At 38.3% G+C, this 22,970-nt stretch overlaps 1 protein-coding gene across 3 annotated transcripts in view; it reads right to left on the reverse strand.

The window, feature by feature from the left end:
- The window catches only part of WDR41 (WD repeat domain 41), a 57,035-nt gene that overhangs the window by 12,436 nt on the left and 21,629 nt on the right, over positions 1 to 22,970 (reverse strand). For all 3 annotated transcript variants that reach the window (XM_047088335.1, XM_047088334.1, XM_047088331.1), the window contains exons 6-11: positions 19,927 to 20,038; positions 17,370 to 17,432; positions 10,851 to 10,961; positions 4,353 to 4,537; positions 1,779 to 1,900; positions 470 to 558 (exon numbers count right to left, since the gene is read on the reverse strand). In XM_047088335.1, coding sequence (XP_046944291.1) covers positions 470 to 558; positions 1,779 to 1,900; positions 4,353 to 4,537; positions 10,851 to 10,961; positions 17,370 to 17,432; positions 19,927 to 20,038 — 682 coding nt within the window. The remainder of the gene's footprint in view (positions 1 to 469; positions 559 to 1,778; positions 1,901 to 4,352; positions 4,538 to 10,850; positions 10,962 to 17,369; positions 17,433 to 19,926; positions 20,039 to 22,970) is intronic.

A 22,970-nucleotide genomic window follows, 5' to 3' on the forward strand; every position in this document is an offset into this window, starting at 1 on the left:
TTTCCTATGCAAAGGATGCTAATGAAGCAGGATTTTGTTTTTCAAACCAAATACCTGCAGGTCAAGAGCTGAGGAGATTATGATATAAACACAAAAGTGTATTTTTCCATAAATTGAGTTCGATGTTAATGCTTCCAGGCTGAAAGAACACTTTAATGTGATAACTGATGGTACAAATCCCATTTGTGTATCAAGCATTATGATAGACAATATAAAATGATTGAATACTTCAATGGGCCATTTGTTCAGATTACCAGAAAGTAAGAGTTTCCCCTTAAAACAGTAAAATACTAGTTGACTTGAATTGAAATAAACAGGCAGTTCTACATTAAAGCAACATTAAGATGTGAATTTGAGATCCCAATTAGCATATGCTTCATGTAAACATGCCTATTTGGAGCACTGTATATTATTCCTGTGGTTGCACTTAACTGCCTTTCTTCTGTTTTTCATAGGAGAAAAGACACACCTGTTGGTACAGGTTCAGCTGCAAGCTGCTGTTTTTCTCTTAACTCCCAAATGCGTACACTGCCATCTTCCGAGCATGAGATTAACTGCCTGTCAGAAAAAAAATAAATAACTGACAAAAAGCAAGTGCACAACAAGGGCCTATGCTAAATTTGCAGTGAAAGAAATCAGCGCCCTCAACTGCTTCTCTTCAGCTCTTGGCAGGAGTTGATAAAAATCACTATTTAACATGGCTTTACAATGCAAAGTAAAAGCACTCCTCAGGAAAGGCACGTTATATTGTCCCACTGGCTTAAATGTGATAAATGTATCATCCCGTTTTTAAAAATGTGGGGCGCCTGGGTGACTCAGTCGGTTGAGCGTCTGACTTCAGCTCAGGTCATGATTATCACACCTTGTGAGTTCGAGCCCCACATCAGACCTTGTGCTGACAGTTCAGAGCCTGGAACCTGATTCTGTGTCTCCTCCTCTCTCTATGCCCCTCCCCTGCTTGTGCTCTGCCTCTCTCAAAAATAAATAAATGTAAAAAAAATTTTTTTAAATGTATTCAGGAAAACTATGAATTAATTACACTTTCACAATATCCTAACAGTCCCCTTCCCTCCTCTCACTGTATCTCTTCTCAGGGTGGCTCTCACTCTAAAAGTATCCTGCAGAGAAAATAGTATTCCCCTCCTACAATTTCATCCCTAGAAACTCAGAAGCCAAATTTGCCCTTAGAGGAAAGCCCTTGCTTAGTAGCCCCACATAACAAGGAGATGACCATTTCTTTCTGGCCATCAACAACTGCAACAATAAGGTGGGTTTATGGGAAATACAAGAAGAAAAATAAGCACATAGTGCCCAAAGTCTACTTCTTGTAAATTTTATAACACATTACCACAAACTCTTTTGTTAGAGACAGCCATGGGTATTCTCCATTTCTAAAAGAATCTAACAGGTCAAACCATGGAGCCAAATAACTTTGCCACTTCAGAAATTACCATGGTGGATCTGGGAAATGGGAATCTATTTCATGTGTTGTAGAATGGATGGGATGATGGGAAGAAAGGAGACACAGGATCTGAAGCAGGTTCCAGGCTCCGAGCCGTCAGCATAGAGCCTGACGCCGGGCTCAAATTCACAAATCGCAAGATCACGACCTGAGCTGAAGTCAGACGCTCAACCGACTGAGCCACCGAGGCACCCCTGTAAATGACCTTTTTAAATAATACTAACATGATCTTTGTCAAAGTTAGGGTGGTATTTTTTCATTAAACTACAGTTGGCAGACTACAGCTCATGGGCTACTCTGGCCCACCTTCTAGTACCTGTTTGGAAGTTTGGCAATGTGCAGGACACTGGAGTCATGGGCAGTTTTCTGGCAAGCAATCACACGCTTCATTTGAAGGTTATACACATATAAACCCCTTCCAACGGCAGCAAATACATTCTGGTCAGGAGAAAAGTTCAGAAATGGACATGAAATTAATCCTTACCACTACGTAGTACAACAGATTTCCAGTCCTGCTATGACATCAGAAGGCCACTATTACCTTCCATATTCAATAGGGACCTTCCAAAGAAGTTCTGTATGATAGCTAGAAAGAGGAACTCTGGCTGGCAGACTGGCGGTACAGTGGGAGCTGCTGAGGCACAACCTACATTTTCATTCACCTAACACTACACCCTTAAGAATGCAAGAGACCTACAAATGCAAGGACACAAAAAAGCCTATGCTATAGTGGCACTATCATCTTAAGATCCTCCGAAGAATTCACAAAAAACATTTTTTCCAAATGTATTATTAGAAAACATCTTTAATCTTTTGAAGGTACTTTTACCAATATTTTTCTTCTTATAGCCTAACAACATCTCATTTTCCAGAGAAGTTAAAATTTTAGAAGATTAAAGCGACACACTAAGATCAGACATGGAGCTGATACTAGAATCAAGGTCATGTTACTCCAGTCCCTTGCTCTTGACTCACACCACAGTACCTAGCTTCTGAAATTATTTTGCACATCACTAGACTTTTGGTAGCACTTGCCTGGGAATCCTTTTCTTATGCAATAGATACCCCAGTGAGGCAGACCTTTCAAAAATCCCTAAAGATCTAGCCTCCCTGTTTTTACCAAAAAAATTCTCTTGAGGAATTCTTCTCTTCTCTTACATTGAGGCCTACAAACCCAACTCAGACTCACAGTATCTAGACCATAGCATGCCCTCAAGGCTTACCAGAGTTTAAATGTGGAAAGATCCCCTTGATCCTCTGGATCAGTACTCTGCACTTAGCAGCGCAAAGTGAGGGCAAGTGTCAGGAGCATTAATGAAAACTGGTCAACGTGCTAAAATCTAGAGCCCTATGGGTAGCAATTCAAATGCAAAGAAACCCCAAAAACTAGTTCTACAAACCAGGAAATCTGTGCAGTTTAAGTGACGTACCAAAGAGCACAAAGGAAATTATAAACACAGCTGGAGAATTAATGAACTCTTGGGCAGCTATTACTCATCAGAGTCACTCTATCAATCACCTATAATCAATAATTAATGTCCCCTTATAGAAAAAACAAACCCCTATAAAAGAAGAAATACTAGGGAAAACAGTAATGCTTTATCAAGCATTTACAGCAATTAATACACCTCAATCAAAATTTGTGCGAAGAAAAAATACAAAATGAAAAAACTTTAAATACTAATTTTTACAAGCAAAAAAGGTACCAAATAAAAAACATAATTTTTAGGGCCATAACTCTTATTTAATCCAACCAAAGATTTCAACAGAGTTTTTAAATCTATAGACATGTAATCACTTCTTTGCCTCACAGACAGGAGCTAAGATTAAAATGCTTTTTTAATGGAAGTTCTGCAATCTATGAAAAATATCAGAACATTAAAAAAAATTTTTTAACGTTTACTTATTTTTGAGAGACAGCTCAAAAAATAAAAAAAAAGACAGCTTTACTTATTGTGAGAGAGGGAAGGGCAGAGAGACAGGGAGACACAGAATCCAAAGTGGGCTCCTGGCTCTGAGCTGTCAGCACAGTGCCCGAAGCAGCCTAAACACGGGGCTCGAACTCACCAACCTTGAGATCATGACCTGGGCTGAAGTTGGACGCTTAATCAACTAAGCCACCCAGGCACCCTGAAAAATATCAGAACATTTTAAAGCACAACTTGAATATGGGGAATGATACCTTTTTATGTCCATCATGAGATTAAGTTTAAAAATTTCTGCTCAGCACTCTCAACAATAGCCAAATTAAAAGAGCCTAAATGTCCATCAACTGATGAATGGATAAATTGTGGTTTATATACACAATGGAGTACTACATGGCAATGAGAAAGAATGAAATATGGCCCTTTGTAGCAACATGGATGGAACTGGAGAGTGTGATGCTAAGTGAAATAAGCCATACAGAGGAAGACAGATACCATATGTTTTCACTCTTATGTGGATCCTGAGAAACTTAGCAGAAACCCATGGGGGAGGGGAAGGGGAAAAAAAAAAAAGAGGTTAGAGTGGGAGAGAGCCAAAGCATAAGAGACTCTTAAAAACGGAGAACAAACTGAGGGTTGATGGGGGGTGGGAGGGAGGGGAAGGTGGGTGATGGGTATTGAGGAGGGCACCTTTTGGGATGAGCACTGGGTGTTGTATGGAAACCAATTTGACAATAAATTTCATATATTGAAAAAAAATTTTTTTTTAAATAAAAATAAAAATTTCTGCTCAGGTCATTATCTTACAGTTCATGAGTTCAATCCCCACATCAGGCTCTGCTCTGACAGCACAGAGCCTGCTTGAGATTCTCTCTCTCCCTCTCTCAAAAATACATAAACTTAAAAAAAAAAGTAGACACTGGGTGTATTAAAAAAGACAAGTTTACAGATTTTTTTTTCTTTACCTCTTCATCCCATGTGAAGTGATGAATAGAAATGTCATTAGGTTTTTGACAGAGTTTTATTTCTTGTTGGGTGTCCAGCTGTGGAGATGGGTCCCAGAAGTTGCATTCACGGGCCTGCACTGTCCAGTCCAGAATACTCCAGATGATCATTTCTCCAACATGGGAGCCAGTTACAAAACTCAAATCTAGGCAGAGTTCATATTTGTCTCTTTAGTGATCATTTTACATACACTAAAGGTAAAAAAGAAATAGACTGCCGGGTAGTAATGCTCTATAAAACCACAGCATTTAGAATAGTGAGGTACCTAGACAAGCCAAACAAAAAGATCAATATAACAGCATAGCAAGACCAGAAACAGACTCAAGTTTACTTATTTAGTATGTCATAACAGCATTTCAATTCAGTGAGGGAAGAAATGCCTCACACTGGAATATTTGGTTAACTATTTGGGGAACAGAAATAAAAGAACCTTATCTTGGATCATATACTATTTAGAAGACGGACCCAGAGCACCTGGGTGGCTCAGTAAGTTAAGCGTCCAACTTCGGCTCAGGTCTTGATCTCTTGGTTCATGAGTTCGAGCCCTGCATCGGGCTCTGTGCTGACAGCTTAGAGCCTGGAGCCTGCTTTAGATTCTGTGTCTTGCTCTCTCTGACCCTCCCCTGATTGCACTCTATCTGTCTCTCTCAAAAATAAATAATAAACATTAAAAGAAGGGAGGGGAAGGGGAGGGAACAGACCCTTCTCCTATGTTTCTCTTTTACTATCACACTACTACCATATAACACTTGTGACACCAGATGTAGGGGGGGGGGTTCCCCACACCAAGCAATTGTGACACCAGCTGAGTGTCCTACAATTTAACTCCTTTCTGACACTCTACCTGGAGGAAGCATCAGATCCCACAGGTTAAGGGCTCAGTCCCACAAGACTCCCTCTACTTCAGATGCCAACTGCAAGTCCAGGTTGTTACCTGTGCTTCTAACCAATCAGCTATAAATCAGAGGCTCTCATACCCTCTCCTTGGGTTCCATTAATTTGCTAGAGAAGCTCACAGATCGCAGGAAAACAGTTTACTGTTTACCAGTTTATTATAAAATACGATAAAAGACAAAGATGAACACCCAGATGAAGGAGATGTGTAGGACAGGGTGTGTGGGAAGGCTGTGGAGCTTCCATGCCCTCTCCAACCATGCCACTTTCCCAGCACCTCTACATGCTGGGCAATTAGGAAGCTCTCCAAACCCCATACTGTTGGGATTTTTATGGAGGCTTCATCATGTAAGCATGATCAATTATTCCATTTCCAGCCCCTCTGTGGAAAATGAGGGGTAGGCTAAAACTTCCAAGTTTCTAGTCATGGCTGGTCTTTCTGGTGACCAGCCCCCATCCAGAAGCCCACCAAGAAACAAAGGTCTCATTAGAACAAAAGTCACTACTATCACTCAGAAAATGCCAAGAAATATCGATCAGCAAATATTAGACCAAATATTAGAACAAAAGATGCTCCCTGAGCTCTTATCACTTAGGAAATTACAATGGTTTTAGGAGCTCTGTGCCAAGAACTGGGGGCGGAGAACAATATATATTTTTTCTGTTATTTTACATAGGCCAAAGTAAGTTTCAAATACATTAAAACATTAAAAGTACTTAAAGGATTGAAAAAATAAAGGTAAATGCTTTTATAAATATAGAGTGCTAAAAAGCTCTAAAGGAGGCAGGGTGGGGAAAGAATGATACATATGTAATTATCTGCTTAGTGAAAACAATCATATTTAAATGACAAAAGGCTGGGAAAAATTTGCAACTCAGGTATCAAAATGGGTTTATTATACTTGATAAATAAGGAGTTCCTGGAAACCAAATTTTGATAAATACTCCATCACAGAAAGTGGGCAAAAGACCTGAACAGACAAAATAAGAAATACAAATGGTCAGTAAACATGTGCAAAGATGTTCAAGTGCCTTAATAATCAAAAAAATCTAAAGCAGTAAGAGGGGCACCTGGGTGGCTCAGTCAGTTAAGCGACCAACTTTGGCTTTGGTCATGATCTCACAGTTCCTGAGTTTGAGTCCTGCATCTGGCTCTGTGCACTGACAGCACAGAGCCTGCTTCAGATCCTCTGTCTCCTCCTCTCTCTCTGCCCCTCCCCAGCTTGCATGTGCAATCTTTATCTCTCAAAAATAAACATTAAAAAATAATAATAAAGCAGTAAGATACTACTCAATGACTTGAAAACTGGGAAAGATGAAAAAATAGCAAAGTCCCCAATGCTGGCAAAAGCATAAAATCAACATACTTCTGTACTAATGTCCTAGTATAAATTGGTACAATCCTTTCAAATGTGGTGATATGCATCAAAACCTTAAAAAAAATGTAAACCCACTGATCCAACAATTCCACTTTTAGAAATTTATCCTGAGGAAAGCACATAAAAGACAAATGTAACAAGGCTATTATATGTAATATTAACAATGTGAATTGGGAACTGAATAAATAAGACTTCTATAAAATTAAACAGTAACTGTTATTAAAAATTGAGTTGTAGGGGTGTCTGGGTAGCTCAGTTAAAAGTCCAACTTTGATTCAGGTCATGATCTCATGGTTCGTGGGTTCAAGCCCTTGAGTCGGGCTCTGTGCTGACAGTGTGGAGCCTGCTTGGGATTCACTCTCCCTCTCTCTCTACCCCTCTGTCACTTGCATTCTCTTTCTCTCTCTCAAAATAAATAAATAAACTTAAAAAAATTTTAGTTGTAAAAGTATGTTTATACTGCTACGGAAATATATTCATGACATACAGTTACAAAACAGCAAGCCATATGGATATACACATACATATTCTCAGAAAAACACCTAGAAGTATATGGACCAGTGCTTAATACTGTCGTGTGGGATAATTTTCCTTTTTACAGACTTTATGTTTCTCACTCTTTTCTCATTGCTCTACCATGACTAGATATTACTTCTACAATAACAAGTTTTTATTACCTTAAACGAAAGTAAAATTAGTGGGCCAACTAAGACACTTTGTAAATTACATAATTAATAGAAAATGTACTACTGCTGACACTAAAAACTATCTTAAATAAATGTAATTTATTTTAATCCTTACATATTTAGGTAAGGTAGAAGAGAACAATACAAGGTGAGTCTAAAAACCCAAGTTCTAAATGTGGCTCTGTTACTAGCCATCTAGTCCTCAGAAAGTCATTTAACCTCTCTCTATCTTGGATTTCTCATGCACTAGATGAAAAAGCCAATAATAAATGTGTACGAATTTAAAAAAGACATCAAACATTATCTTTGAGTCTCTGGCATTATTCTGAGCTCCTAGTATTATTCCAAATTAATGGTATTAAAACCTCCAGTATTTCTAATTTAGGAATACAAAGATGAGTTAGTTATGATTTAATGATTCCATTTACCAAATAAGCCAGGACAGAAATATCTAATAATTAGATGAACAATCTCTTAGAAATAAAAAATTACCAGCAGTCATACATGTAAACTTTATTTTGTCTTGGTTCCAAGACCAAGTTCTATAGTTTATTAACGGACTACTAATAATGGGACAGTTAAAGCTGTACTACTCTTTCCATGACCTTCTTTTCCATCCCTTTCCCTCCTCTTTCCAATTTCACTCAAACTACATAAGAAACAGAGACATTAAGGAGTGAAGATTCTTGACACTAACTCTGCATCCCATCATAACAGAGTCAACTGAACTTGAGACCACACGGCTGTCCGCTCTAACTTAATCTGCCCGAGTGTCTGTGATTCATCTATGCAACAGAAACAAGATATTTGTGCCCAGCGGGAATTTTTCATTTAAAACAAAATACTGGCATTCAGCTACGTCAGTGTAGTTTATCACTATAAATTTATCACTATATATTCTCAAACAGGTCACTCAGAATGTTTCACACAAAACAAGCTCAATGATATACAGGGATGGATTTTCATCCTATGTTAGTATCAAAAGTCACTTAGTATAGGGGCACCTGGGTGGCTCAGTCAGCTAAGCGTCTGCAGCTCAGATCATGATCTCATGGTTTGTGGGTTTGAGCCCCGCATCAGGGTCTGTGCTGACAGCTTAGTCTGGAGCCTGCTTTGGATTCTGTGTCTCCCTCTTCTCTGCCCCTCCCCCACACACACACACACTCTGTGTCTCTCAAAAAAAAAAAAAAAGTCACTTAGTAGGAACTCCCATTCTTATATCTGTCTACCTTCCCTCACAAGTACTAATAATTTGTGATTACCATACCATGCTGTCAACACAAGAAAAGGAATAAAATGGAGCAGCACCAGAGCCTTTTGCCAGAAAATATAAACTAGGTTATCTTGTATGTCTGTGTTAGAAAACCTTCTGCTGAGGCATTCAGATCTCTTTTTCATTCATTATCAGATTCTCTGTTATTCATCATTCACATCTATGGGAATTCTGTCCTACCATTCTAAGGTTGCCTGTGGCCACCTCCATGAAAATGCACTTCTCCTATGAAATACAAACCCAGAACTAGCCACATCTTCACTGGTAATTGCTAGTAAAAGAAACAGGGCTGAGAGTGGAGCTGGGAACCATACAACATAATAATTTCAGGATCACTGAAATCTTCAGGACAGCAAACCTACCTATGTACAAAATAGAGACTGTCACAATATCATTTTCAAATTTTAACAGACTACTTGACCATATAGGATTCCTCAAAATGCTTATAGCTTGGGGCGCCTGGGTGGCGCAGTCGGTTAAGCGTCCGACTTCAGCCAGGTCACGATCTCGCGGTCTGTGAGTTCGAGCCCCGCGTCAGGCTCTGTCTGGGCTGATGGCTCAGAGCCTGGAGCCTGTTTCCGATTCTGTGTCTCCCTCTCTCTCTGCCCCTCCCCCGTTCATGCTCTGTCTCTCTTTGTCCCAAAAATAAACGTTGAAAAAAAAAATTAAAAAAAAAATGCTTATAGCTTATTTATTATCTGTAATGTAATTTTATAGTCAGGGAGTTAATAAAGTAAAAACTACTATGGGTTTCCTGTAATTTTCATTAACAATATTTTTGCTTTAGATTTCCATTTTCTTTCCCTTAAGAAGTTGGCAAAGAAATATTTTCTGGTTCAACTGTTACAAGCTAAGCTTCTCTGCATATTGCACAGCAGAAGGGCCATGAAGCTAAGACCTCTTCAGTAACATCCTATCACCTTCAATAAGGAACCGTGCTGGATCAATGACACCAATGTTTTACCACTAAAACAGAACAAGTAGGCATGACCAGTGTAATGGGCAAGGACAATGCTTGCTTTTCTTAGCAGCTCCAGGGCCCTGGAGTTTAAGACTCTGTGTCAGAGGGTCTCCCAAACAAGAACTTGTCTTCTGTGCTGCCATCCATGGCTAGAAGAAAAGAGAACCCCCAGAGAAAAATCAAAGGGTGTTCCCAACATGTTAACTTCTATCACCACAGGCAATCTGGTCCTTAGAAAGACTTGCAGTAAGTAAGACTTGTGTAAGAAGATGGCTATTAGGCAAGAGCCTTTTGGAGCTGGGAAGGACATTCACACATGTATCTGAGCATGTGATTAAATGGCATAAAAATGGAGAATACATTTGGTGCTATCTGTGCCCCTCTTTCCTTTTGCCTCAAGGTTATACAAAGTATTCTGCAAAAAGAGCCAACCCAGGTCTCAGGTCTGGGAGTGCAGTCCAGTCCTCCCACTACATTACATTCATGGCATCCTCACAAAACTCTTACGGGTTCCTTCAGATTATCAAACTGAAGCCACCAAGGACTCTTCTTGTGTGACCCCGGAATACCAATTAACCAGCAGAGTTCTGATGATACAAGGCATCATTTTACTTCAAAGTGAGCCAACCAAATCCCAGGACTGGTAGTGTCTGATCCTATTCTGCCATCTGATGACAGATTCCAGGAGACATGATTAAAATCACTGTGAAGCCAAATAAGATGTCTGGCAAGTCAAAACATACAACCATGAGGATGGGCAGATATGACCCAATTTTTGCAGACCTTTACTTTATCTTGGTGTTATTCTCTGGAAGTCTTCAATCATGATTGCAATCCACTTGAATTCTGCTCCTTCTGATCTAAATGTATAACTTGCTACATAGTATTATACTGTGTGGTCTACAAAAGAGGAACTGGCCAGAACCATCTGCCAAAAATGCTGAAATGCTACTAGGCATTAGTATTTATAGCCTATGACAGTCATCTCACAGCTATCACACAGCACCTGAGATAATTATGCTCCCCCCATCATCTTTTTTCTCTGCCCCACTCTATTCTTCTTGGACCTATATCTTAGACCTATCTATAAAACTTGATCAATTCTACTGGAATAAACCCCACAGTATATTAGACTGCTGACCTGTACTAGTCTAAAGAATTATTTTAATGATGGTAATTACAGAACTCTAGAACAAAATAAGACCAAAGTTCTGTCAACAAGTGCAAAATTTTACATAATATAAACAAATACACAGTAAGCTTACCATTGACATTAACCAAGGAGAGAATATTATCCTGGTGATCAAGGAGGCGCTTAATTTCAAGAATATCCCATTCCAGTGATTCTCCTGTTGGTGTTACCAACCTGAAAATTACTAAATGAAAATACAGATATGATTTTATCAAAATGGTCAAAGAAGATGGAATTCTATTTCTGGTGGGGAAAAAAAGCTAGTATTTCATTAAGTGAGAAAGATCTAAAATATTGAAAAACCCAACTCCAAAGAAAGCCTTATTCATACCACAGTATTTCTTTCAAATGCTTGAGATGTTTGAGATGATCTACTAAAATCCCAAATAAGTGTGTCTTTACAAGTGTTCTTTTATTAAAACTCTTCTAAACCCATTACAAACCAGAAATCCCCATCTTCTCTGGGGCTTCAGGGTGTATCTGGCTAACCCGCCTCCCTCTCTCCCTGGTCAGTGACTGGTCCACATTCCAGAGTCATCTCCATCATCATCATTCTCTACTTATGTTCTCGGGTCAGTATGCACTGCTACAAAATAAGCTACAAATTCATGTTTAACTTCAACTCAGTAAAGACGTGAGAAGCTATTTTTTTTAACTTTTCCTTATATTAGGTGTAAACTATTAAATTATATGTTCTCTGAGAACATGCCTTATAATTTTTCTATGTCAATATTCAATGTGTTGCTTTAATATACTTTTGACTGTAAGAGTTGTTCAATGTGTTGCTTTACTCATTGTCTGACACTAACAAATAGTTTTATTTAAACTTGTATAAATCCTGGGGCGCCTGGGTGGCGCAGTCGGTTAAGCGTCCGACTTCAGCCAGGTCACGATCTCACGGTCCGTGAGTTCGAGCCCCGCATCAGGCTCTGGGCTGATGGCTCGGAGCCTGGAGCCTGTTTCCGATTCTGTGTCTCCCTCTCTCTCTGCCCCTCCCCCATTCATGCTCTGTCTCTCTCTGTCCCAAAAATAAATAAAAAACGTTGAAAAAAAAAATTTTAAACTTGTATAAATCCTAACTTTAATCAATACAGAAAACCAAAAATCAAATCAACAGGAGTGATTCTATCAACATTTACTAAATATCTTTTATGTTCCAGCAACTTAGATATTAAATGTGAATAAGGCCCAGTCACTGCCCTGAAATGCATTCTAGAGTGGGAGTGAGACTTATAAACAAGCTTATAATCAATGTATTAAGGGCCAGAAATAAGCCAATGTACCAAGTACTATGGATGGTCACAGATTAGGATCACTAATATCTGAGAAGTGGGAAGGTCTCAGAAGTCAGATCCTTTCCAGGTGGTGGCTAATTACTAAAGTCTCTCTTTTTATTTTTTTACATTCCTCTCTGGAAAATGGGTCATACCACATTCCTTTGTATCTCTCTGGATAATATTTTACCAACTGATGAATCTCTAGAAAAAGTTATTTCATCCTGACAGCCGTTCACATTCAAACTGTGGCTGGCAAAAGAAGGTCTTTCATTAAATAAAAGAACTCTTCCTGATACCTGTCCAACTTGTGTAAAAATTCTACTTATAGTTGGAATACTACTAAATGATCTTGAGATTGGGAATGTGGAATAATGGGCAATGTATTATTTAATCAAACTAACAAAAAGTAAACTCAGATACGGACAAAAAAAACCTTACAAAGGAGGCTTCCACAAAGAACTACCAAGTACTGGAGATAATGTGAAACTGTTCAGTGAATCCATAAATATGGCCCCTACAGACAAGTATTCATAGGGTCACCTATGTAGTAACTTCAAGGAAATAAAACAAATATAAATTAGATCCTAAGACAAAAGAAAAGGAATAGTGAATTCTAAAAAAGGGTTAAGAACAAAAGCCTGGTTTTCTGAACCAAGATGAGGTGTCAGAGCTGACAGCCTTGCTGATTAGCCTCACAGTTACATGAGTACTCACAAGCTGTATTTCCTGGTGAAAATAGCCCGGCCTCACATAGAAAAAGAGAAAGTAGTATGGAACATTTAAAACCAAGGAAATGGGCACAAGCTTGGTCTTGGAAATAGAAAAGACACTCTATTTACGAGAATGAAATGTATTTTTATGTAAGAAAAAATGGCACTATATTTTATAATGAAACTAATAAAATGCAAAACCTTGTTTTTAAGAATACGTATTTTTTACAAATTATTTTCTGAATATAACCAATTCTCATTTCTTCCTTTTTTTACATGATATTCTAACTTCTGTTGAGGCATTAGTAATACTTTTATTACCACATAAATGAATTGACTCAATTAGTCATTCATTCAATAAAAATCTCCCATCTTTTAACAGAAAGGTGAATAAAAAGCTTTAGTTGTCAAGGAGCTCACATTCTGCAAGGGAAGGGCAAGGAAAGAACAAAAAGCAAAGAGAAGTTTTTTTTTTTTTAAGTAGTAAGTGAAATGACACATAAGAGATTATGAGAACACAGAAGAAAAACTTCTAGGAGCAGAGAGGATAGGTAAGCAAGCCTTCAGCCTCAAAAAATCTCATTCTGGAGCTCCTAAAAAGTAAGTAGGAATTAGCAACATCAAAGAGGACAATGAGTAGGGGGCAAAGACCTGATACAGAGTGACTGGAGAAATGAAGGCAAAGAGGTGAGAAACACCTCAGGTGGGAGAACCCAGGGCAATTCAGTTTTGACAAACACGTGATACAGGACTCAGAGGAGAGAGGAGGAAGAGAATAAAGAACTGGATGTGATCTGCTGAAAAGTCTAGACTTTATCTTACTGGTGGTCTTATATTGGTCCCCCGGAGCAAAGATTTCATTCATGTAAGGCAAAAATGGGAAAAAATAAGGGCCACATACATTTTGTACAAAAATATATTCAGTTTAAAGTCCTATTCTTTGCTGAGATCACATTTTTCATACTTTTTTATTAAAAAGTAATTTTTACAAAATGATGGTAAATGATAGCTTTTTTTTTGTATTTAATGATTTTACTAAGTAAAATACTAATTTGGCAACTCTCAGTTGATCTCCAAAAAGATGAACTATTAGGGGCGCCTGGGTGGCGCAGTCGGTTAAGCGTCCGACTTCAGCCAGGTCACGATCTCGCGGTCCGTGAGTTCGAGCCCCGCATCGGGCTCTGGGCTGATGGCTCAGAGCCTGGAGCCTGTTTCCGATTCTGTGTCTCCCTCTCTCTCTGCCCCTCCCCCGTTCATGCTCTGTCTCTCTCTGTCCCAAAAATAAATAAATGTTGAAAAAAAAAAAAACAAAAAAAAAACAAAAAAAAAAAACAAAAAGATGAACTATCATACGAGTCAGAAATTTGAGAATCTAGAAATGACTGCTATAGACAAAGGAAGCAGGGGAGTAGCCTGCCTTATAGAGAGATCACCCCTAGCACCTCCTGGGAAATGTATCGGAGAAGCCCTAACCTAGAGGAGGAGAAGGCACTGGAGAAGCACTACAGTAGAGGAAGGAAGATAAAGTTTGGAGGTTAGCACAACAGAAGAGGCAAGAGGGGAGATGAGAGCCTGAACTGAGCAAAAGTAGTGAGACGGAAAGAAGAGAATCAAAGTACTTAAGGCAGGAGTCCTCAAAGTACAGCCTACACGCCAGCAACCCTAGCACCACCAAAACACCTGTTAGAAATGCAGAAACTCGGACCATACTCCAGACCCACTGAATCAGAAACTCTAGGGGTAAGACCGAGTAATGTGTGTTTTTTAACAAACCATTCAAGTCATTTTTTTTTTTTAATTTTTTTTTTCAACGTTTATTTATTTTTGGGACAGAGAGAGACAGAGCATGAACGGGGGAGGGGCAGAGAGAGAGGGAGACACAGAATGGGAAACAGGCTCCAGGCTCTGAGCTATCAGCCCAGAGCCTGACGCGGGGCTCGAACTCACGGACCGCGAGATCGTGACCTGGCTGAAGTCGGACGCTTAACCGACTGCGCCACCCAGGCGCCCCCATTCAAGTCATTTTAATGCACACTAAAATCTGAGAACCACTGAGTTAGCAGTAAAATCAGCAAAACTCAAAGTGACTGGCTCACTACAAGAGGAGAAAGCCAGGGAAAAGCTAGGCTTCTTTCCAGCTTGATCAAAAACATGAGAAAACTAAATTTCTGCAAGGAAGAGAAAATAAACACAAAATTCTAATACCTTTTGAAACTACTCTATGGAAAGAAAGGGTAATAAGCACAGTGTTGAGAAAATTACTTCTCTGACATGATTACATATGGCAAGGTCAGTTGAAGAAAGAGAAACTTGGCTGCAAAGCCATGGAGTCTGCAAACAGCAGTTAATAAATGGTAAACAATTAGCCCATGTCTTACTGGCATTTGCAAATATGCCAACTGATGGTCACAGCAAATCTCATATCTGGCCTATGGAGAAAGTAGCACATGGCACAAAAACAGACACATAGACCAATGGAATAGAATAGAAACCCCAGAACTAGACCCACAAACGTATGGCCAACTAATCTTTGACAAAGCAGGAAAGAATATCCAATGGAAAAAAGACAGTCTCTTTAACAGATGGTGCTGGGAGAACTGGACAGCAACATGCAGAAGATTGAAACTAGACCACTTTCTCACACCATTCACAAAAATAAACTCAAAATGGATTAAGGACCTGAATGTGAGACAGGAAACCATCAAAACCCTAGAGGAGAAAGCAGGAAAAGACCTCTCTGACCTCAGCCGTAGCAATCTCTTACTCGACACATCCCCAAAGGCAAGGGAAATAAAAGCAAAAATGAACTACTGGGACCTTATGAAGATAAAAAGCTTCTGCAAAGCAAACAACCAACAAAACTAAAAGGCAACCAACGGAATGGGAAAAGATATTTGCAAGTGACATATCAGACAAAGGGCTAGTATCCAAAATCTATAAAGAGCTCACCAAACTCCACACCCGAAAAACAAATAATCCAGTGAAGAAATGGGCAGAAAACATGAATAGACACTTCTCTAAAGAAGACATCCGGATGGCCAACAGGCACATGAAAAGACGCTCAACCTCGTTCCTCATCAGGGAAATACAAATCAAAACCACACTCAGATATCACCTCACACTAGTCAGAGTGGCCAAAATGAACAAATCAGGAGACTATAGATGCTGGAGAGGATGTGGAGAAACGGGAACCCTTTTGCACTGTTGGTGGGAATGCAAATTGGTGCAGCCGTTCTGGAAAACAGTGTGGAGGTTCCTCAAAAAATTAAAAATAGACCTACCCTATGACCCAGCAATAGCACTGCTAGGAATTTACCCAAGGGATACAGGAGTACTGATGCATAGGGGCACTTGTACCCCAATGTTTATAGCAGCACTCTCAACAACAGCCAAATTATGGAAAGAGCCTAAATGTCCATCAACTGATGAATGGATAAAGAAATTGTGGTTTATATACACAATGGAGTACTACGCGGCAATGAGAAAGAATGAAACATGGCCCTTTGTAGCAACATGGATGGAACTGGAGAGTGTGATGCTAAGTGAAATAAGCCCTACAGAGAGAGAAAGATACCATATGTTTTCACTCTTATGTGGATCCTGAGAAACTTAACAGAAACTCATGGGGGAGGGGAAGGGGAAAAAAAAAAGAAAAGAGGTTAGAGTGGGAGAGAGCCAAAGCATAAGAGACTGTTAAAAACTGGGAACAAACTGAGGGTTGATGGGGGGTGGGAGGGAGGGGAGGGTGGGTGATGGGTATTGAGGAGGGCACCTTTTGGGATGAGCACTGGGTGTTGTATGGAAACCAATTTGACAATAAACTTCATATATTGAAAAAAAAAAAAGAAAGCACAAGCAACATCATATGCTCTCTGGGATACATTAGAAAAATTACTCAAGAAATAAGGAGCCTTGAAGAAGCATGCTTACTCTATCACTTCTCAGCACCCCAATTCTATTCAAAAGGCAGTAGGAACAAGAGACTTTATTTTTTACTATGGGCTCCATGGCAGTAAATGGGTTAGCTAACCATCACCAGCCAAATAGCCTTCAAACAGCAAGTTTATAATCAATTAATAAATTTACAAAATTCCTCTTGCTACCCCCTCTCTCTGCTATCCCACCACTCTGAAGGAAATGGCAGAAACTCTTCCCAAGAAAATGGGCCCCACTATGGCTTCCCGAGCCAAAACCACCACAGTTCCTGCCTTAGTGGCTTCCCACAGTAATCATCCTCCAACCCATCCAAATCAAGTTTTTAGTTTCCAGAATGCTGATAGTTGCTTTCTGTGGTCAGAATTTTTGCTAAGTGTAGGACTATAGATCAGGAGCAGACAGAACTGTGGAATGTAAACGGCTTTCTCTGGCCTCAGACATATGGGGTTACCATGCCCCACTTGGCTATGTTAGACCAAGCACAGTACAAAAACTGACCTAACGTCTTGAAAATGTCTCAGTCTACACATCGCTTCCAACACTCGCAGGTCAAGACGTGGGCAGGGGCAGATGTCCCTTAAATAAAAAACTTGTCTTTCTAAAATGTGTATACAAGTCTAGTTTTAAATTTTCTTAAAAAGAAAATAAAAGAAAAAGAGTCATACTCACTCAGTTCTTTGCCAACTGCTGCCACAACACAGTTCTTAGGTATTTCAATCAAAGCACTGATCCCTTCAAAAATATATATGACAAAGGTCAAATTATTTTCTTCAAAGATTATATGAAAAATAAAAACATTTTCAGATTTATGCCAGTTATTTCCCATAAAAGGGTTGTAACAATAAAGCACACACAATATACTACATCATGGTTCCCTGCTCACCTGCACACGGAAAAGGAGTCTGTGATAAGTATTAGAGACCTAAAGAAGATGCAGATTTACTAAAGGTAGGATATGCTCTGTTGACACTTTCACTATTATGATCAACTTTTTTTAACCAGGAATCCCTAAAGATAATCACCATTTACAAGATGACTAGCTCAAAGAAGATATAAAGAAAATATTTTGTGGATGCTTCTATGGCTTGTGGGTTACATTTTTTTTATAAGAATGGGGATAATAGCTAGTATGTTTATTCTGAAGCCAATTCAGATTATTAGTCAGTGGGAGCTTGTTATCACAATTATGGCTCCTGAAATGTGTTGATATAATAATAATGAGAATGGGGGTTTAATTACTACAGGAAGGATATAAATCAACATTTTCTGGGTATGGGTCCAATAGCATATTTAGCTGACCTTACTGGAGAATATGACATAATATGGTAGCACGAAGACTTCTAAATTCTTAGGATTAAGTTCGAGTCCTAGAATTCTAGAAATAAGAGGATTTAAACCTCTATTATTTACTCTATCAAAGTAACTCTTTTTTCACACATATTTCTTATGTTTGGGGTGGAATGCTTGCTGTGATGATGGGAAAGGATACACATCATATGCATATGGCTAGAGTGAGGGGTAGGAAATTTTTTCTTGGAAGACATATGACTTGGTCATATCAGAATCATGGGTAGGATGCTCAAATTCATAGGAAGGTGAATGTTAGGAATAGGGTTTTGACGGTAAAGTTAACGGTACATAGTTCTGGTATATATGGGTTGTGAAATCCTCCAAAGAATAGGATTGTTGTGAGAATATTTAATATGATAATGTTAGCATATTCCGCTAGGAAAAATAGGGCGAAGGGGTCTGCTGCATATTCAACGTTGAATCCGGAAACGAGATCTGATTCTCCTTCTGTTAGATCGAAAAGATATAAAGATAGAATTCTGAGTATCTTTTTATAGCTGAATCATGAAATGGTTGTAGAGAGACCATAATTTTTAAGCCTTGCTAGCCAAAAATCAAGCAAGCCTCATGAAAGGAGCTTCATGACATAAAGGTCTAACAGCACGGCTAACTCAATGGCATCTGGTAATGTGGAAAACCCAAATCACAAAAGGCTCACCAATAATAAATGATAGCCTTCTGAAAGGTTTCTAACAGATTTTCTCAAAGATTTCCACTATCTCTTGAGACACTGATAAATAGGACAATACTACGATTACTTACTAGTTCTCAAAGATAACTTGCAAAAGGGAGACTACAATAACAGGTAATTTCCATTATCAGACAAAATATTCTTGTTAGTCCTGATTTATTTCATAACATAGTTACTAATAATTCATGGAATAAAATTCACAGGTAACCACAGGCTAGTGTTAGAAACAGAAAGGAAAATATACGTGTAAATAGATATAACTCACGATAACGGGAAACATGAAAATACAATCTAGATACTACCAACATTACTAGTGATCAAACATTGAATTGAAAGGTAAAACTGAAAATCCTAGAAACGTAGTGATTTAGTTTTGTTAAGACATCACATTACTTTTCTGATTTAGTATCTTTGTGGAGATCAGTTAGTTCTAATTGTGAACTGTAAATTCAATTCACAGGGCTCCTGCTACCTTTACAGTATCAATATGCTTAATAATATTCTTTCTAGGATGTCAATGGGTTTATTGATTACTTTTAGAAACAAACATAGTTAACAGTATATCACATAACTTCAAGGTTATTCTTTAAATTTTCTCATTTATACTTAAATAGTTTTACTCTGAATAATTTTTTTATTTTGTTTAAGATCCTTGGTATCAGAAGTCAAACTGAATTTTTCTTAAAACCAAAAATATTAACCAAATTCTGTACTTTATTAGTAAGTTTGCACAATGCATGGACTTTCTAGTAAAACCAATTATAAAATGAGGTCATCCTTTGGAATCTATTCAAAATCCAATGGCCCCACAAATAAACTCTATTATAAAGTTGGAAAGGTGTAATTCCATGTATCAATGTGCTCATCTAACTCAGTTTAGGAACGCAGACCAAGAGTATAAATCAAAGTTTTTCTTGACCACTTTTGAGAAATTCTGTTATAAGGGGAGGTGAAGACAAAAGGTGGGTGGGGGAGGCTTCTCCCTCCAATTTGGGATAGAAATATTTTTTATACAACCATCAAACTGGAGAAATAAAGTTACATGATATATTCAGAACTGAAAAGAAAAACCCCTATATTAATTAATGGATACAGAGGTATTCATAGGAAGTCTCTTCGAAGATTCATTATGTCTTTTAAAGAATATCAATCATGGTTCATAATTATGTTGATTTGATTTCTTACCTGTATCAGAAAGGTGGCTGGTCTTACACAAGAGATCTAATTTTCGGTTCCACACACATAGGTCATTCCCACCAGAGAGCCAAATATCTAGTCTCTGAAGAACAATTAAGCACTGAAAAATTCATTTGAAATATCAGTTTAGAATTTCAAGCATTCATTGGTGGTTTTTAAATATGTCCACAAGTTCTGTGAAACCATTCTCTTTAAAAGGTGGAGTTTAAGTTTCCCACCCTTGAATGTGGACTCTACTAAGTGACTGGCCTCTAATGAAGAGAATATAGCAGAAGAGACGGTGTGTGACTTACAAGACTAAATCATAAATGACAAGGTGGCTTCCTCCTTGCTCTCTCGAATCACTCTAAGGCAAACACACAAGCAGCCACATGGAGAAAGATGCACATGCAAAAAAGTGAGACCCCTGGACAACAGCCAGCACTAACTTACCAATCATATGAGTCCCCTAGGAACCTCCAACCCCAGTCAAGCCTTCAGATGACAGCAACCTCATAATACACACTGAGCCAGAACTGCTAAGCTGCTCTTTATTCCTGACTACAAACACTGTAAGATAATATTTATTGCTTTAAGCAACTAAGTTTTGAGGTAATTTGTTACTCGGTAATAGATAACACACAAGGCTTAAACTTCCTTTAAAATAAAACTGAATATATGACCTTAGTTTTTATGTAACTCTCAAATTAATACCTCCTAATTCATTTAGGAAAATGAGTATTTCAAGTCTATAGAAGTCCTTTACCTTTAACAGTACTTTAAAGTCCACACCTTTAATCATACTCCTCCCACTCAAGACTCTGATTGAATAAAAGGACAAGAGTGAGGGAGAAGAATAAACAAGAAAAGGAAAAGATTCTGATAGTCTTGTCCAACCTAAGTGTTGTCTTAGCTTTTAAAACTACTGGAACAAAAAGGGTTGAAAATAAGGCAGTTTCTATTTTAAGAATCCCTACCCTAATTTCTGAATATTTAATGTATCATTATTTTGCTCCCTTTGATTGCTGAATAATATTCCATTATGTGGATATACCACATGTGTCCATTCTCAGCTGGTAGACATTTAGGATATTTCCACTTTTGGATTATTATGTACAGTGGTGCCATGAACATTCATCACGTACAAATTTCTGTGTGGACATACATTTTCATTTCTCTTGACAATGAAATAGGAATACCTAGGAGTGAGACTATTGGGCCAAATGATAACTCTTTAAGGCAGCTCTACCATTTTACAATTCCACCAGCAATGTGTGACGGTTCCATTGTCTCCACATCCTTATCAACACGTTACTGCCCTCTAGTGTAAGTGAAATAGTATTATATTATGGTTTTGGCTTGCATTTCTCTAATAACTAATGATGTTGAGCTTTTTGCATGCTTATTGGCCATCTGTATATTTCTTTGGGTAAATGTCTTTCAAATTGTCTACTTTTAACTGGGTTACTTGTCTTTTTATTGTTGAGGGGTTTAAGTTTATTTATTTTGATTGACCACACATGTGCATGAGTGGGGGGGGGGGGTGGTGGAGAGGGAGAGAGACAATCCCAAGTAGGCTCTATGCTGTCAACACAGAGCCTGATGCAGGGCTTGATCTCATGAACTGTGAGATCATGACCTGTGAGATCATGACCTGAGCCGAGACAGAGTCGGACTCTTTAAACGACTGAGCCACTCCAGTGCCCCTTTACTGCTGTTTTAAGAGTTCTTTATATATTCAGGATACAAGTTCCTTATCAGATATATAATTTACAAGTATTTTCTCACACCCTATGTGTTGGGTTGTCTTCTCACCTTCTTGATAGTGTCCTTAAAAGTATAAAGGCTTTTCATTTTGATGAAATCCAATTTATCACTTTTTTTCTTTTGTTACTGTATTTCTGGTGTCATATTCAAGATCCCTATCCCAAGATCACAAACACTTACTCCCATATTTGTTCCAAGAGTTTTATAGTTTTAGCTCTTAAATTTTGACCTTTGATCCATTTTGAATTTTTATATATGGCATGAAGTAGGGATCCAAATTCATTATTTTGTACAAGGATATCCAGTTGACCCAGAATTATTTGTTGAAGAGACTATTCTTGCTCTTTTTGAAAAGTCCTGGCATCCTGGTTCAAAATTAATTAACCACATAAGTGAGGTTTTATATCTGGACTCAGAAATGTATTCCATTCATCTGTATGTCTATCCTTATGCAGAACCACACCATCTTGATTATTGAACTTTGTAGTAAATTGTGAAATTGGGAAGTTTAACTCTTGTACATTGGCTCTTTATTCTCAAAATTGTTTTAGCTATTTCTGGGGTCCTTTGCACTTCTATACAAATTTGAGGATCCTGGGGCACTGGCATGGCTGGTTAAGCGTCCAACTCTTGATTTTGGCTCATGTCACAATCTCACAGTTTGTTTGTGGGTTCAAGTCCTGCATCAGATCTGTGCTGACAGCACACAGTCTGCTTGGGATTCTCTCTGCCCCTCCCCTGCTCACACTCTAAATTTCCTCTCTCCCTCTCTCAAGATAAATAAATAAACATTAAAAATAAAAAGAAATGCTTTGAATTTGAGGACTGGTTTGTCAATTCCTGGGTGCAGGGGTGAGGGTGGGGAGGGGAAGCTTGCTGGGATTTTGGTGGAGACTGTGTCCAATCTGCAGATAATTTTGGGTAGTGCTGCAATCTTAACAATATTCAACTTTATCCATGAATATGGAATGACTTTCATGTCTAGATTTTTAGTTTCTTTCAAAAACTGTTTTGTAGTTTTTAATGTATAACTCTCATGTTTCTTCTTTGTTTCTAAGTATTGTATTCTTTTGGATGCTACTGTAAATTCATTTCATTTTCTTAACCGGTTTTTTTTTTCATTTTTGGATGTTCATTTTTGGTGTAGAAGAATACAGTTAATTTTTGTATATTGATATCGTATACTGAAACCTTACTAAATCCATTTATTAGCTCCAATAGTTTGGTTATGAATTTAAGATTTAGTATATAGATCATGTCACTTGTGGATATAGTTTTATTTCTTC

Source organism: Lynx rufus, unplaced genomic scaffold (genome assembly GCF_022079265.1).
Source record: "Lynx rufus isolate CCGP_SWC_20201006 ecotype Redwood Valley unplaced genomic scaffold, mLynRuf1.p SCAF_1, whole genome shotgun sequence".
Taxonomy (NCBI): Eukaryota; Metazoa; Chordata; class Mammalia; order Carnivora; family Felidae; genus Lynx; species Lynx rufus.